Source organism: Fusarium oxysporum, chromosome I, assembly GCF_013085055.1.
Source record: "Fusarium oxysporum Fo47 chromosome I, complete sequence".
Taxonomy (NCBI): Eukaryota; Fungi; Ascomycota; class Sordariomycetes; order Hypocreales; family Nectriaceae; genus Fusarium; species Fusarium oxysporum.
In genome coordinates, this window is record NC_072840.1 from 1,380,313 (window position 1) to 1,394,578 (window position 14,266).

A 14,266-nucleotide genomic window follows, 5' to 3' on the forward strand; every position below is an offset into this window, starting at 1 on the left:
GATTTCACCCCATTTCTGCTTTGCTTCTTAGCCTCGAAGCTATTTCGTCTTGCTGGTCAATAAGCAGCGAAAACAAGAGCGAAAGCGGAACGGCGTCGGAGACGGAAACGGAGATGGAGGACGAAAAGGCCCAGAAAAGACGACATGACAGAATACAAAGTGACCATGCCTGCAACAGCTTAGGCAGATCCCAGCGACTCCACCACTTTGCTTGGCACTCGCCGGCAGATTGCCTGCCTTGTCATTGCCATTGTCATGTGTGGGAGGGAAGGAGGGAGGGAGGGAGGTAGAGAGTATTGAGCGGAGCATTGCATTGCATTACACTACATTGTATGGCTTGCGCACATGCTGAAGATTCTGTCAGTCAACTAACCATCCATGAAACAGTTGCAGGTCTATCATATCGGTCGGTTGGATGCTGCCCTTTGGCGCAACGACAAAAAGGAACTCTGTAACCAACAACAAGCTTGATATTATACGCGCGCTACCTGGGACCATGATAGGACCGCGTGTAGCGCGAAGCCGTTAAGATGCGAACCTCGCCGCAAAATGGACGGTAGTGTTAGCCTTAAAAGGTCGCCTCGTGCCCCCCCTGGGGGTCATAAATTAACGACGCTCTACCGCGACACATGGATCGGAAGCTTTGACTGTACGTATGTACTGTACAGGACGGTACAGTACCTAACAGTTTGCCTTATGGTTCCCACAGGTGGCTTGTCCTGTCCTGTCTTGCCTTGTCGACTCTTCCCCTGGTCCGCGGATGCCACCCGGCCTGGAGCAAAAGCCGAGCAATGACGCCGCTGCACAGCATCAGCAACGTTCAGACAAGTTATGTATTGACAGAAAATATGTGCAGAGGGCTCGCTTCAACTAAGATGACCTTCTTTAATTAATCATCCTTCAGCTACTGCAGGGCTCTCGAAGACGAGTGGACGGAGAAAAAGCAACGGGGATTATGATGCTCTGGAGCCGACAATATCCCGGTTACCTGACTCAATCAGTCTCAGCTCCAACTCGATTCAGTTTTGAGGCTGGCTGGGCATGGTCATACAACAACTAACGCAGTGTCTACACGTCACGATTCATACTGTACGTATCTGGAATGGCAAAGCAATGATCACAAAGACACGACTAATTGTCTAATAGCAAGTTTAAACCCACTTGCCCTGCTCAATATGCAACCCATAACATAGCATGGCATGCGCCTCGCGGCGCTTGAGAGATGACAGGGGTATCGGAGTTAGAGGGTGGCCCGCTCTGGTGCAGAAATGCGGCCCCGCTGCCGGCCATTCAGCACTCTGTGCCGCAAACTAGTGATGACGCTAAAAAGCTTAGCTTACCAGACTGTCGGGACCACGCTAAGCAGGCATTAATCCCTGTGAGGTTACTCGTCTTCCCAAAGAAGCATGGCCCGAGCAGGGGAGGTCCTTGATTTATAGTGGGAACAGTGTGCTACGAGCGAAATAGCGATTGGTAGCCCAGATGATCAGCCTGATGATTGCAATTGGGGCCAATGGGTGAGAGCTCCGGGCTCGCACGCTTTGCTGAATGTGGTATAGCGAGTACGCGCGCGTTTACCATGCGGTTGACTGTCATTGGACAGCGGCTTGACTGCAAGCGAAGGTTCTGCCAACTCAACGCTGGACTTGACTTTCCGTGTCTGGTCCCCGCACGCCCCCCCCCCCCTCCCCCCCTGCTACTTGCTGCTCCTTGCACATTGATTGCTCCTCTGATTTCCTACCTCACATCATCCATCAGAATCAATCAAACCCTCTTCATTCCACCAGCTTCGGCCTTCTCGTACCGACAAGTCATTACCGATTTACTCACCGATTTTTCGTTGGCCTTTCTCTTTCCTATTCTGCGTTATAATGGGAGCAACCTTCCCCACATCCCAGTCAAAAGGCTCCATTGTCTCTTTTTTTTTTTTTTTTTTTTTTTTTAATAAAGTTAGACTACGTTTTGGCAAATTCATTATGAGATGCTGAGAGACTTGGCCTAAGATTGGACTAAACTTATGCTACTCCAGCATATACAATTGGAGTCTTACCGATTTCTATCGGATGCATGTGCCATGTCATGATACCTCCAGCATTTATATGGATGGTTCACTTACTATCAGTCTATCACAAGCCAAGTGCCGGCCTGGAAGGCTCAGGCCCCTGGACATCGTCTCCCTCGCTTGTGCGCTATAGGTAGCTCATCTGTTATTAACGCTTAGCTATTAACTTAGCTGCCAACATCGCCCCCATCGCACGCCGCTGCCGCCAGATCTGGGGTTTTGGTTTGAGGGTTCCTGCAGATCCATTCTCGGATCTAACGTCGCGGGTGTCAAAGATAACACAGCCTTGTCACGCCATGTGTCTATATGATATGGTCATTGAGGTATTCTGCCTAGAATAATTTCTACACTGCATCGCAGGCTTCCTTCCCCATGCTTCAAGGCAGTGAAAACGCTCCGCCCTGCTCCACCGTTTCATCAAGCTTAGCCTTGTGGGTTTCAGCATTGGCTTTGCCTCTTTCCCGTGATCTCAGGACCTTGGAATGCTGTTGAATTTCAGCGAGCAGGCATGTCTTGCTAAAGGACTCTTGCCCTCGGTTCTCAAGAATCAAGAGCCCCCTTGTCTGGTTTTCTCCGTCCTAGCTTGGTGTCACTGGTACTCTTGATTTTGTTTCCGGTTTCAAACTTCTCCATCTCATTTACCCAACTGCCGGGACTCTTAACGCGGACATACTTTGGCCTGAATGGGAAGGTTTTGCGGGAGATTGCTCGATTCACTGGCTTTTTCGATGCGCATCTGACTCGTTCAAGTCCACTCTAAGCGCTCTTGTCGCGTCAGGTTAGATGATCGCCCCCTACCACTTACAACACACCAAACATGTCGACACTACCGAGGCATGCTTGCTACGGTATTTCTAACGAGCATGGGAGTGTTTGCCGCGAGTATTCCGCCTTGTTCGCAGGCTTAGCCGCGTTTTTGACGTCTCATATTTCAACTCAAAAGTTCGTATATGTCGGTCCATAGGGTCGCATTTCTGTCCGACCCGCTCCCCCTTCTCCCAGTCATATTTCGAATCACACGCATGCTCATGCAGAGTGGGCGGTACCAGACTTTCGGGACCAGATAACGTATTTGTTGCTCGTACGTTGCGAGCAGAAGAGGCAGGTGATGATACGGTTCATCAGCGTTGAGACAACCATCCATAACAGGTGTGGTGCCGTACATATCCGTCCGTCTGCAATGGATGGCGGCCCCCCCGCTGTGACATGGCTCTTGCTAGGGTGTACCTTGCCAATGCCCGGCTTGACATTCATTGCTCAAGCCCTGGCAGAAAGACGTTTTCGATTTGTTGCTAGGCTGAATTTTAGCGTTGCCTTCCGTAGCCAGCACAGGCACAAGGCGACGCCCCCAAACCCCTCCCTCTTCTTTTCTTGGCAACCCATCTCATCTTATCATCTATCGGGCGATCATCGTTAATAAGGAACAAAACACACCCCCTCGTCAGAAGCCAATCTCGTGGGGTTCCGGATGTTCCATCCACCCAACTTTTGCCCTGATTGCGCATGTCTACGGCCCGACGCTTCGACTTGTTTGCATCACGGTCAATTGCAGAGCATGTCATTCAGCGTCAACACACTCACCCACGGCGCAGACCTCCGGCATGCGCTGCGCAGTAACAAGAACAAGGGATGTCCAACTCCCCTCCATAAGGTACTGCTATGGCACTTATGTTCTGCTCGGCCGGGGTGCGTACACTCCCATACATCATCTTGTAACCGCAATACTTGGATACGCCCGCAACAAACAGACCCGATATCTTCTTTTGGGTGTCAATAGGATTCTTTACACCTCTGCCAAGTGAGCAGCTGATTGTGGCTACCTATTGTTCTTCACATGGACCAAGTCCTAGCTCACAACTGTCATGTCTCCAGCGTGCTCTATTTGGTTTGGCAGCATTGTTCTGTGCTCCCAAAACGACCAAATCTACTAAGGCTAGCCGTCGGCTTTGCCGTTACGTGAATAGCTAGAGCTTATTTGCCTTAACTTTGTGTTAAAGGCGCCAAAACGTGTGCAGCTATCGGCCGCCTCTGTACTAGGACAAACACCCGCCACAAAGTTCTATTATGGCTTCTAGCCTGTATTGTATGTTTCTTTCCTTCATGTCAAAAAACTGAATATAGAGACTTTTGTGGTAGTTCCTCATACCACAGCCTACTGCTGTATCAGCCCCCTTCTTGATACTGCGAGAGCCGAACACTTGGCCTACTCGGAGGAAAGCAAGACAGTCTCGAATCAACTACCTTGTCCAACTTGAAGGGAACTTGTACCAGTCACTTCATTGATATGCGTCACCGATAGCTGCTTGCTCGCTGTAGCACGGGCTCCATGTTGGCCTGGAACGTTAGCCTACTGGCATGTCTCTCTCTACCAGTCACTGGCAATGGGGACGCAGAATCCCGGGCCGTTTGATCATTTCAACCATCTTTCTTCTTACGTCTCTATGCATATAGCATGGAGTTACAGTGACGGTATCGTTTTCCAGGGCCTGAAATTCAAGAAGCACCAAAAGTACTCGGCAAAGACTCTTGAAAATTACAATGCAATTCTTAACACCAAATGGCCTCAACAACGTGATCTATTGTCTCTCTATCAAGTCTAGGCCTCTATAGATATAGGGTTCATAAGGAACTGAGTCTATCCACATATGTGACAAGTCTCCAGTTTCTTCTGACCAGGGGTTGATTCAAGCCCTCGTTGGGAGCAGGATCTTCCTCTTTAATTTCAGGCTCTAATAAGAGGGAATTATGGTACTGCAATAAGCCAACTCACGGATTCATGGGGCCTGTGCTCTGAAAGTGTGGTCATGGTTGGCATTTTCTCCATCTCAAGATGGTGTTTTTGAAGGGAAATTGGAGGACGAGACGCCACTTTCGGAATTGGCTGCGCACAGGCAGAAGATGCAGCAGTTGCAAGCAACTATGGTCAAGAGAATAGATCTTTCAGAGCGGGTTGGCGCGTGACTCCCGGCACTTGAAAACGCCGTCTAACGGCTTGCCGAGTCTTACATTCTTTAGTGAAGCAAACTGCGTCTAACTGGGATGGGCTGGGCTCAGAATTGCTCTTTTACAGGCTGGAAGGCTTATCCTAGCGCAGATCGATGGCGAGTTTCATGAGCGGGCACAGGACGCAAGTCCTGGCTGGGGCTGGGAGGGGGCGTGTTGTTGGTTGTTGGTTGTGCCTCTGTTGGTTGTGTTTTCTCAGAGCCAGAGTCAGAGTCAGAAGAGAATGACCGCCAGGGATCAAATTCGACGTGGTTCTTCCTCCCAGGGTCCGCTACAGCCCTGAAGAGTAAGTGGCTCGTCTTCGGTTCAGATACTGAGACTGATACTGATAGTGGTTCCGATCTCCAGATGCCCTTGTTTCTCGTCTATGAACGCTCACTGTGCCGACTTGTCTCATCGGCCGCTACCCTCAGCATCCCTGCAATGGAATATCGATAGAGAATTCAAGATTGGAAAAGAATATCCGGAGCCGGCATTGTTCAGTTTTTAGAAAGTTGGCTCAAGCATTACCCGCATTGCTTTACATACCCTACTGAGAGTGCCTTGCCGAACTGAATTCAAAACAAACAATAACGGCATCGTTATAAGTAAATTCTCAGCCAACTCTTGTCGTCTGGGGGCGCTTAATCCAGATATTTGGTTTGTCTTCTGCCGCGCACCAAGGCCCCCGGCCGTTTCCGTTTCATGCGGCCATGGGTCTGCAGAACAGGCCAAACAGGGCATTGCCGGCCTGAAAATGCGGCCATATACTTTACTTGACGACATAGGTCATATCATCTCCGCAGCGAGGCGTTATTCTGACTCTATAGTCGATGAATGAATTGCCTGATTGCCGAGACTTTCTAAGCTCTGCGGAGAGACTCGATGTACTGCTTTGACGAGGCGTTTTCGGGACAATGCAATGTTTCGAATCACGATGGTGGACAAGGAATGTATTCGTCTTAGCCTCTGAGGCATGGCCGTTACCGATTCCAAGGGTTTATCACTCATGGAATTCATCCTCAAAGCCGGTGTCTATTCAATCGATATTAGCTACTATTGACTTGATGTCATTGATGCCCAAAACCGTCTCTTTTGCATTCTTGAACCCAAATTTTACCTTTTAAACGACAAGAGCACCACTGAAAACGCCACGGCAACTTCATTTCCGATGGATGAGGAATTCGGAAATAAAGAGAAGGCAAACGGCTGTGGCGTAGATTGTTCTATTGTTCCTTGCTCTCTACCAGAAGTCGAATCAGGATCATCACCACGCAACCAACAACAGACTCGTCGACGCTGGGAAACGCCAAATTTGACCCAAATTCTTGGCGAGTGATCAGGGATTCTACCATGGCATTCACTGTCCTCAATCGTATCGCCACACTAGCTCGATGATGGGGCAGATGCAACTGATGGCTGCGAATCAACCTCCAAGAGCCGGGGTCTTGGGTTGATGAGCTGCATGCATTTCCGGCGATTGCCTCTCCAGGCTGACATCGATGAGTCGAGTCATATATTGGTTCAAAGTTAATTAAATTGATCTACAGGTACTGTTTGTTTGTTCGTTTGTTTGAAACATCGTAGCAGGCAGAGGCAGAAGTGCAGCTCCAGCTCCAGCTCCAGCTCCAATTTCCCTCCTCGTGCTTCGGCTTCTCGTCATTGAACCCAGTTATGGTGCCCCATAGGGTTCTGAGAGTGAGTGATTGATCAGGGGGGCACATAATGGTACGTGCCATTGAGAGCAGAACGACAGAATGCTCCGATCCCTGTCCTCGCCCGCCCTGGACCTGGACCTGGACCTGGACCTGGTTGTTGCTGTCTGTCGCTTGTCAACGTCAATGTCACCGTAACTTCAATTAGACTCGGCTCACGGATCAAGTCCCCGCGTCTCCGTTCCCCTGCAACCTCGCCTTCGCCATGGTATCCGTATACGTTATGAATGTGAAATGACATGGGTCAGAGACGACTTCTAACTCGCTTAGCCAAATGCCTCGGCCTATGCTTGATGGGTGCACGTATTTCTGCCTGAGAATATTCATGGGCTATCAGGTCTCTGTTCGAGACTTTGCCCAAGTTGCAAAAGTGCCTCCGAGCTTGTCTCGATACACGAGAACGGAAACTGTACAAACCGGTGGAAATCATGAGAACCAGTATAGTCTTGGCTTTGCTGATCCTAACATTCATCAAAGAAAATACTTACTCTTAACTATGGGTCAAAACGAGCTAACTTTGAGGCACGATATGATATGTTTTGGATGACGAGGTCATGTTCTCGTGATCTTTTGTAGAATCAATACTTTTTCACATTATACGGCTTGGGCAATAATATCCGTATCCCTTCGCAGTACATAGACAACAAGAATGATGATTATTGCTTGTCTTTATTGAACTCTGAACATCTCGTCATACTGCATAATTACACGTAGACTGTCTTTTACCACTTCCAACTTCCATTTTATTTCTCAATAAGCTCATCCCGGTATGGAAACGCAATAGTTGAGCAGATCCACCCTGGCTCAACAGTCTCAGATTAATCACGATGCAAAGAGTACAAAACCCAAGACCAGAAAAGGAAAATGAACCCGTGCGCAGACCTGGTGTCAGCAAAGGAGCGGGCTCGCTTCAGTGGAAAAAAGAAGAAAAGATCTTGCCGCTGGCTTATGATGCTCCGTTACAGTACCGAAACTCACGCCAGTTTTAAAAGGAAAAATTGCTCTCAAGACTATGCATGTCTAATGCACCTCTCACTCATAGTACCAATGTTGTTGATCACGTTCCTAGGCGCCTTCCAAGGGAGGCACGTATGAGTAGTTAAAGTCAAGTAGGCCGTCCAACATCCAGTGCTGGGGGTCGAAGAAGTCGTAGTTGGCCGCATCTCCGTAACTGACACCTGCCATCATACTATGAGCTGACGATACAGCTGAGAGTCCTGTGGCTCCCGGTGTCAGGGCGCCGTTCGAGTTGGGGTTGCTGTTGTGAGTGTTGTTGGTGCTGAGCAGACTCGAAGGCGGGAGGGTGTGAGACGGTACGAGGGTGCTGTCCATGTGTGTTGATGATGCTGAAGACTCATTAGCCGAATCTGGATTTGTCGGTTGTTTGGCAGCTGTGGTCTGTATTAGCATTCTTGCAATATTTGCACAAGACAAATCAAGACATGCTCTACTCAGGGGCCTTCACCAAAACATAGGGAGAAAGGGGATCACCTACAGTCTATAGTACCTCGCCCCGATGCCTGGAAGTCCTCCCTCCACCTCCAGACTGAATCGAATACAAGACTCATACTGTGACGACATCGAACCTTGAGTTGGAGGCTGTCGTCCATCTGGATCGGTGAGTTGTCGTTACTGTTGAAGTTATGTTGATTGTGTTCGAGTCGAGCGCCGTTCCACATCTGCACCATGAGTTCAGCCAAACGCCACTGAAGATCATTGTTAACAACACTGGTAGCCCGGATAGCCCGGATCGTCTGATGAAAGAGCGTTCGACCTCGCTGGAAGTCTATAGTCTTCGAGAAGAACGACCTCATGAGCTTGAGAAGGGCAAAGCCAGCGGCAACCATCATCTGTCCGATGTAGTTACTGCAGTGAAGAAGTAAGTGTCCGCCAACGCCGTCCCGAGGACTAGTGGCTTGATCAACTTCGAGAATTTCATCGAGAAAAGCGGTAGTGGCGCGCCACAGGCCCATCAGATCATCCATATAGCCTGGCGTCTTACTGGAATCGAAGAAACCGGCCAAGCGCATGTGAAGAGCCGCTGCCCGGAGATGCAAAGAGACGATGGGGCCCAGCCCTTGTGAAAGGATAGAAGCATTCAGCTCTGCGTAATCTCGACGGTAGACACGCATCAGCATTGCCCGGTGTTCATCTCCTGCAACGCCACGGGGATCGCTAGCGTTGCTATACATCTCCTTCGATACCTTGTCACAGAATCTCTCAATCTGTAGCCGCGCCTCTAAATCTCGTGATAGTTGGAAAGCACTCTCTTCTCCGGCTCGTGAGGCCAAAGTCCAGTCATAAAGGGTTGATGCTGGCTGGCCGTAGCCAGTTCCAACAGACTGCGCAACAATGTTACAAACAGCCCATGTTGTCACACGGTCATTGAGTTGTTCCTTGTTCAACTCAACTGACACCCTAGAAAAGTCTTGGATATTATTGGGCCGGTGAAGACCTATTCCAGTAGCCGTTTTCATCATCACTCCACACAAAATGTGCGTAGGGTCGGACGAAGTCGTACTTGTGGGTAGTGGCCATGTGCACAGCAGACACATGGCCTTGACCACGTAGTAGTTGCTCGGGACTTCTCCTATCGTTGACCACAAGAAACGTGTCAGAGGTCCCGAGAGATTGCTGAGCAGATCGTTTGCGTTTGGTGGATTATATCGTCGGGCAGCGACAGAGATAATGGACCAGAAGAGGAGGGGATGTTGTTGGTAGAAGAGATCAGGTGCCTGTGAAGGGTTGAGGAAGGGCAGAAATTGATGATAGAAAGCCCAGAATTGTCGGAAAAGGTTGTTGACGTCTTCTTCCGTTAGCTTGACATTTTCTAGATCGTGTGAATATCGTGGCATGTTGTAGTTCCCGCCGCGCTTAAGATGAAGCAGGGACGAGACAGCTTCGTCAGAACCCATTAAAGAAGGATTTCGGGTGTGAGTGTGAGTATAGGTAGGATTGCTCGCAGCGATGGGAGAGTCCATATCGTCATCGGCTTCTGGAGTGAAGCCCTGAGACTTTGCGCGAGCAAGACTGCGACGCAGTCGATCGATCTCCTTCTCCATCTCGGCGTGCTTAGATCTTTTGCCTACTCTTTTGAAGTTTGATTCGATTTTGCACTCTAGTTTCAGGCGATTGCACCGAGAGCAACTTTGGAAAGGGTCTTGCACCACGTCGCATCGGAGCTGTTGGAAAATTCCGTTCAGTACAATTGTATTTAGATTTGTTTCTCGGAGGTTGACTCACCTTTTGCTGTCGACACTCGTTGCAAGCCCTTTTGACGCCAGGCTGGCGCTTCTTCTCCTGCTCGGCATCGTGATCGTCAAGATTACTGCCTGGGCTACTTTCAATGCCAACCATGCTGCTCCTCTTGCGCTTGTTGGTGCCATTGCTGTTCCCATGACCATGACCATGACGGGAGCTGACAGGACTCGTAGGACTCATCGAGGCCGCCCCACCAGCCATCATGGAACCGTCCATAGGGACGATGCCCTGAGCCGGAGGCCCGGAGGAAGAACGCGGCGGGATGATGCGAGGATGCACCGGCGCCGAGACGGACACGGGCACGGGCAATCAAAGAATCGGAGGCTTCGAAAGCAAATACCCGGAGTTCGTTGACCGGCCGGTGTCGGTGTTGGCGTTGATATGGATATTTCGGGTCGCGGCGCTGAGTGGGCGCGTCGTGTGTTGGCAAAGACAATGCGCGTGAGCAAAGGCCGACTACGGAGGAGAGGGGTTTGTTTGTTAGGGAGAAGATTGCTTTTCGCTGGTTTCAAGGTGCGAAAAAAGGCGACTCGAATCTGAGTGGCTAATTGACCTGGCCAATTACCAACTTTTTCACCGTCCTTCCGTGAAAAGGGTAATTCGCTTGACAATCTTAACTGGGAAGATGCAGCAAGGTACAGAAACGGTACTCTTTCACCGTTGTTGCCTCATGCAACGACTTCTGAGCGACCTGACAAACTGGAGACGAGCGGGGCAGGCCTAGAAAATTACCCCCTGCGGCGGGGATTGAAGTCTCTGATTGGCAGATCACCCAGTGAGTCACGTGAGATATACATTACTCAGCCGAGGCTCAGGTAAGGCGTGATCATGATATGGGGAACCTAAGATATGATAATTGGGTATACTCAAATGAGGTCCTGAAAGAACAATATTCTGCATGTAGACTTGGAAGTCAGATAGCTTCGTAAAAAAAAAAAAAAAAATTGGATGGCGATGCAAGACTTCTGACGCTGAGTATGTATTGTGACCACCTCGTATTTATGAGTTACACGATTTCATCACATGATGACTGACAAGAGTGTAACCAAAAAATAAAAAAGAAGAGACAAGGGGGAACTATGCTTCGGCACGTTATGACCTTCTCGTATTAATAGATACACGGTTTTATCCCTTCTGGTGGTGGTATCTTCAAGTCGAGAAAAGTGTGACGATGTGCTGAGTAGTACCTATCTTAGTATATGGCATTGAATCTGAACCAGCCCTTTCATGCATCTGAGCCCCAAGGTTCGAACGAAATCTAGATTAACTATTCAGCTTCTTCTTCTAGGGATGAAACCACTGCAAGCTATCATCCCTCACTACACTCGTGATTTGAAATCACATACTATGGTAGTAATACCTTGCTCCGTCCATCAAATCGAAAACGATATTTGTCCTTCCAGTGGAAGGACATGAGCTGCTAAGCCAATCAGGCTCAACCACTTTACACTGACTGCTCTGAGCGCATCTTGCCAAAAACATATCTCCCTACCTTACTTGCGTTAGATAATCATCTTTGCCTTTTGCATTAAAACCACTTCTCTTTTTCCTCACACCTGTGTTCTTCATCAACAATCATAATCACCTTTCCTCGAACACCTCATCATGCCTGAATCTGACAAGCCTCGTCAGTCGGTCAAGCGTCAGCTCAAACCCGCTCCCCAACGCCCTGGCCAAGATGTGCATTGTCCACGATTCAAATCAGAGGTCCACTTTGTGATTCCGGGATCGATGCCAGAAATCGGTGAGTTTGATTAAGGCTACAGTGTTAATGAGACACGGTTCTGACGCTTTGTGTGTGTAGAAATTCTTCGCATTCGAACCACGGATGTTTCTCAGCCTTTCCTGGACCCAAATTCGATGCAACAGTCATGATGCCTTTTATTACAGGAGATGCGTTATTCAAACTTGGCTGATACATAATTGATACCCTCTTACAAATCTGAAAGCGTATGTTTCCAGTCTAGACCCTGCATTTCTGTTTCGGGCCCAAGTCATGGACCCTGGCCTGGTGGACATCAAAAGCCAGCAATATTTCAAGGCGAGGCGGGAAATACCCGTGAGTGATCGGCTCTTCTTGTTCCTTTCCGAAACCTTGTATGGTCCTTATAAGTGAACCTCGTTCAAATATTCCAAATTATCGGGAATGTCAATGCAATTGGAGTACCTTCCCACGCTAGACAAGCCTCGGACGGACATGGCTACTCTATCTATCTAGCCCATGCTACTTGCCAAATGACGATCTCCAATCCAAACCCGGTGAAAGTGCCGAACAACACCACAATTCAGGATCCCCCTCTTATTCCGCGGGTCGCCCACACTCATTATGCGGGGCTGTGGACTAGTGTCTAGGGGATCCTACTCCTCCTCCTGTGTTTCTCTTACCTCTTTCTTCCAAGTGGAGGAGCCGATCCGCATAGCTAAGCTATCCCACATGCACTGCTATATGCCAAGGATGCATAGTAGACTACAATGAATCTAGCAAGATACGTTCTTCTCATGGGCATTCTCTCGTCGAAACCGCCTATATAAACCGTCATCCTGTCCGACTGTCGCCCCATCCAGCTTGACTACAACATTACCGACTCTCTAATCTGAAACTTGATACCCCGTCTTCATCATGGCGACCAAGCTTCATACTGTGCCTTTCCTCATCAACGGCAGCGATCACACCAGTGAAAGGGCTGTTGATGTCGTGTCTCCTGCGAGCGGCGAGGTCGTCCACCGCTACCACAGTGCTGACGTCAAGGATGCCAATGCTGCTGTCGAGGCTGCTGCTGAGGCATTCAAGTCATGGCGCAAGACAAGGCCTGGTGAGCGCCGGGATCTCTTTCTCAAGGCCGCCGAGATTATGGAAAAGCGACGTGATGAGCTCCGCAAGTACTCCATGTCAGAGACTGGCAGTGATGCTACCTGGGCCGATTTCGATATCAGCACAGGCATTAGCCATCTGAAGGAAGTTGCCGGTCGTATAGGAACACTTGAGGGCGCCATCCCCACTGTGTCGGATCCCAACACAACCGCACTCGTCTTGAGAGAGCCTTATGGTGTCGTTGTAGCAATTGCGCCATGGTAGGCTTCTCGTGCCCGGATGAGTCTAAGAAGTTACTAACATGTCAATCCAGGAACGCCCCTTATATTCTCGGCACAAGATCTGTTGTTTTCCCCATGGCCGCTGGTAACACAGTGGTCTTCAAGGCCAGTGAGGTTTCTCCTCGAACACTATGGGCCATTGCCGATGTTTTCAGAGAGGCAGGACTCCCTGATGGTGTTCTTAACGTCATCTTCCACGAGAGAGCCAATGCTGCAGCAGTCACCGCCGCATTGATTGAGCATCCTGAAGTCAAGAAGATCAACTTCACCGGCAGTACACCTGTTGGTCGTATCATCGGTAAGCTTGCAGGCGAGAACCTGAAACCTGTTATTCTGGAGTTGGGTGGCAAGGCCCCAGCTATCGTGTGGGAGGATGCGGACCTCGACCTCGCCGCGCTGCAATGCACCCTTGGAGCGTTCATGAACTCGGGGCAAGTCTGCATGTCTACCGAAAGGATCCTTGTGCACAAGAATGTCAAGGACGAGTTTGAGAAGAAGCTGTCAGCAACCATTGAACAAGTCTTCTCTTCTAAGGGGGACGCACCGATTCTTATTGCATCGGCTCCTGTTGCAAAGAACAAGGCCTTGATCAAGGATGCCATCTCTAAGGGTGCCTCCCTGGTTCACGGAAACCCTGATGTTGAAGAGTCAAGCAAGACCCGTATGAGACCAATTGTTGTGAGAGATGTCACCACAGAAATGGACATTTATAAGTCGGAGTCCTTTGGCCCTACAGTTTCTCTGATGGCTATTGAGACGGAGGAGGAAGCCATCAAGATCGCCAACGATACCGAGTACGGCTTGAGCTCTGCTGTATTCACATCTGACCTCCAGAGAGGCCTCCGAATTGCTCGCGAGATCGAGACAGGTGCTGTCCATATCAACAATATGAGTATTCATGATGAGAGCGGTCTGCCTCATGGAGGAGCCAAGGCTAGTGGATACGGCCGTTTTGGTGCATCTGCTGGTCTTGATGAGTGGACTCGCACGAAGAACATTACCTTTAGGAATTAAATGATGGAATGATTATAATACCAAATAGCGCAACATGAAAGAATAGTTTATGCCAATTGAAATTGAGGTGGGAGTGAAACAGTGATAGTCAAGTCAGTGCCATAGTGATAAGCGGTTGAAGCTCCAACTAACAACAAGA

The 14,266-nt window shown here is 49.4% G+C and overlaps 3 protein-coding genes across 3 annotated transcripts; 2 read left to right on the top strand and 1 right to left on the bottom strand.

The window, feature by feature from the left end:
• Positions 1-7,409: 7,409 nt before the first annotated feature.
• Positions 7,410-10,516, bottom strand: FOBCDRAFT_210430 (uncharacterized protein). Its single transcript, XM_031180925.3, has 3 exons — positions 10,003-10,516; positions 8,255-9,941; positions 7,410-8,150 (listed from the first exon to the last, which is right to left on the bottom strand). Exons 1-3 carry the CDS (start codon positions 10,234-10,236, stop codon positions 7,825-7,827), a joined length of 2,247 nt encoding a protein of 748 aa, XP_031041693.3. The 5' UTR covers positions 10,237-10,516; the 3' UTR covers positions 7,410-7,824.
• A 1,005-nt stretch (positions 10,517-11,521) lies between these two features.
• FOBCDRAFT_1240 (uncharacterized protein) lies at positions 11,522-11,975 on the top strand. Its single transcript, XM_031180931.3, has 2 exons — positions 11,522-11,764; positions 11,825-11,975. Exons 1-2 carry the CDS (start codon positions 11,626-11,628, stop codon positions 11,893-11,895), a joined length of 210 nt encoding a protein of 69 aa, XP_031041699.2. The 5' UTR covers positions 11,522-11,625; the 3' UTR covers positions 11,896-11,975.
• A 450-nt stretch (positions 11,976-12,425) lies between these two features.
• FOBCDRAFT_283182 (aldehyde dehydrogenase domain-containing protein) lies at positions 12,426-14,127 on the top strand (the record flags this gene model as incomplete). Its single annotated transcript, XM_031180932.3, has 2 exons — positions 12,426-13,092; positions 13,146-14,127. Exons 1-2 carry the CDS (start codon positions 12,641-12,643, stop codon positions 14,125-14,127), a joined length of 1,434 nt encoding a protein of 477 aa, XP_031041700.2. The 5' UTR covers positions 12,426-12,640.
• Between the last annotated feature and the right edge of the window lie 139 nt (positions 14,128-14,266).